Source organism: Limulus polyphemus, unplaced genomic scaffold (assembly GCF_000517525.1).
Source record: "Limulus polyphemus unplaced genomic scaffold, Limulus_polyphemus-2.1.2 Scaffold3310, whole genome shotgun sequence".
Taxonomy (NCBI): Eukaryota; Metazoa; Arthropoda; class Merostomata; order Xiphosura; family Limulidae; genus Limulus; species Limulus polyphemus.
Window position 1 is genome coordinate 76,860 of NW_013668920.1, and position 1,497 is coordinate 78,356.

Here is a 1,497-nt window from a genome sequence, read left to right on the forward strand (position 1 = left end):
TATTAAGTTTATCCTATATTATTATTATTATTAAGTTTATCCTATATTATTATTATTATTAAGTTTATCCTATATTATTATTATTATTAAGTTTATCCTATACTTTATTCTTAGTATCTCCCATCAATAGGTTGCTGGATCTAGTAACCCGACTTGGAAAGTCATCTAATGTGCAGTTCTAAACAAACGGCCAATATTGAACAATGAAAGTTAAAATATTTCAAAACAACTAAAGTTTCCAAAGCACTGAAGGAGGTATTGACAAGTCGCGTATCTTGAGCACTATTAATATGTGTATGCATGGAAAAGTTCGTTAAGCATGCGAAAATCATAAAATCACAAAAACAATTCACATACAAAACATTCTAAAATAATTCCATTCTTTTGCTCATCATTTCCTTTTATTTTATGATTATATATATACATGATATGATTATATGATATCATGTATATATTATATGTATATGATTATACATGATATTAATATGTGCACTAATTACAAATGCATCTTCTAAGTACATATATCTATGCATTAATACATAGATCCAACGAGCAGATTAAAAGCATTGATGACCAACCAGAACCCGAAGATAAATGTCCTGATGTGGTTCCTCCAAGAAATCTCACACCAGGTAATATGATCTATTCGTCTTACAACGTAGTTATTACTGGTGGCCTTGGGAGAGTACCTTTCTGAAATAATCAACATAGTTTATAGTTTTACATAACTAACTTTTTTCTGGCGGAAGGTTTCGGATATTTGTGTAATTTGATTATTTGTAAGATGTGTTCTGCATCCTATGTCGAAAAAAAAACGGAAAGTCATCACCTACTAATCTTATATTAATTAGAAATTAATTATAATTACTTAATGAAACACAATTGTTTAGTTCTTTGGCACTTTATTGACATTTATTTATGGTTTTGATAAATGTCAAATTATAACTACTAAAAATAATATTTAATAGAGCTACATCCTGTTTTAGGCCTTTCTACATAGAAGCCATGATATCTTTTGTACATATTAGGTCGTCAAGAAACTATTGTCGAGTTTTTGAACACTTTCATTAACCATCCCCCTCAAAACGTACATCACGTATAATAGTTAAACAAACCGCCTAAATGTCTCGGTCACGTTAGTGTAAATTATATAATGTATAAAGTATAGTATACTGTAATCCCTTATAGTGTTAGTACACGACGAGACACACTTTCGGCGTGTCATGTTGTTTGAATACAAGAAGGGAAACAACGCCTCTGTAGCTACAAATAACATCGAAGAAGTTTAATGAAATGCTTTGAACGTTCATAAGTATCAACGATGGTTCAGCAAATTTCGTTCAGGTGACTTTAGCCTTAAAAACTGTGATGGCAAAGGCGACATGTTGGAATTGATTCCCTGAAGCTTGTGCATTGGCCCTGAAATTGCGTGTCTCTCATGAAACAATACGTAAACATCTAAGGAATATGGGAAAACTCCATAAAGGATATGTTTGG

General features: G+C 31.1%; 1 protein-coding gene across 1 annotated transcript in view; it reads left to right on the forward strand.

Moving 5' to 3' along the window:
• The window catches only part of LOC106469110 (nephrin-like), a 71,424-nt gene that overhangs the window by 55,218 nt on the left and 14,709 nt on the right, over window positions 1-1,497 (forward strand). Inside the window, exon 9 of the mRNA XM_022397535.1 lies at window positions 544-632. Within this exon, the coding sequence (XP_022253243.1) occupies window positions 544-632 (89 nt within the window). The remainder of the gene's footprint in view (window positions 1-543; window positions 633-1,497) is intronic.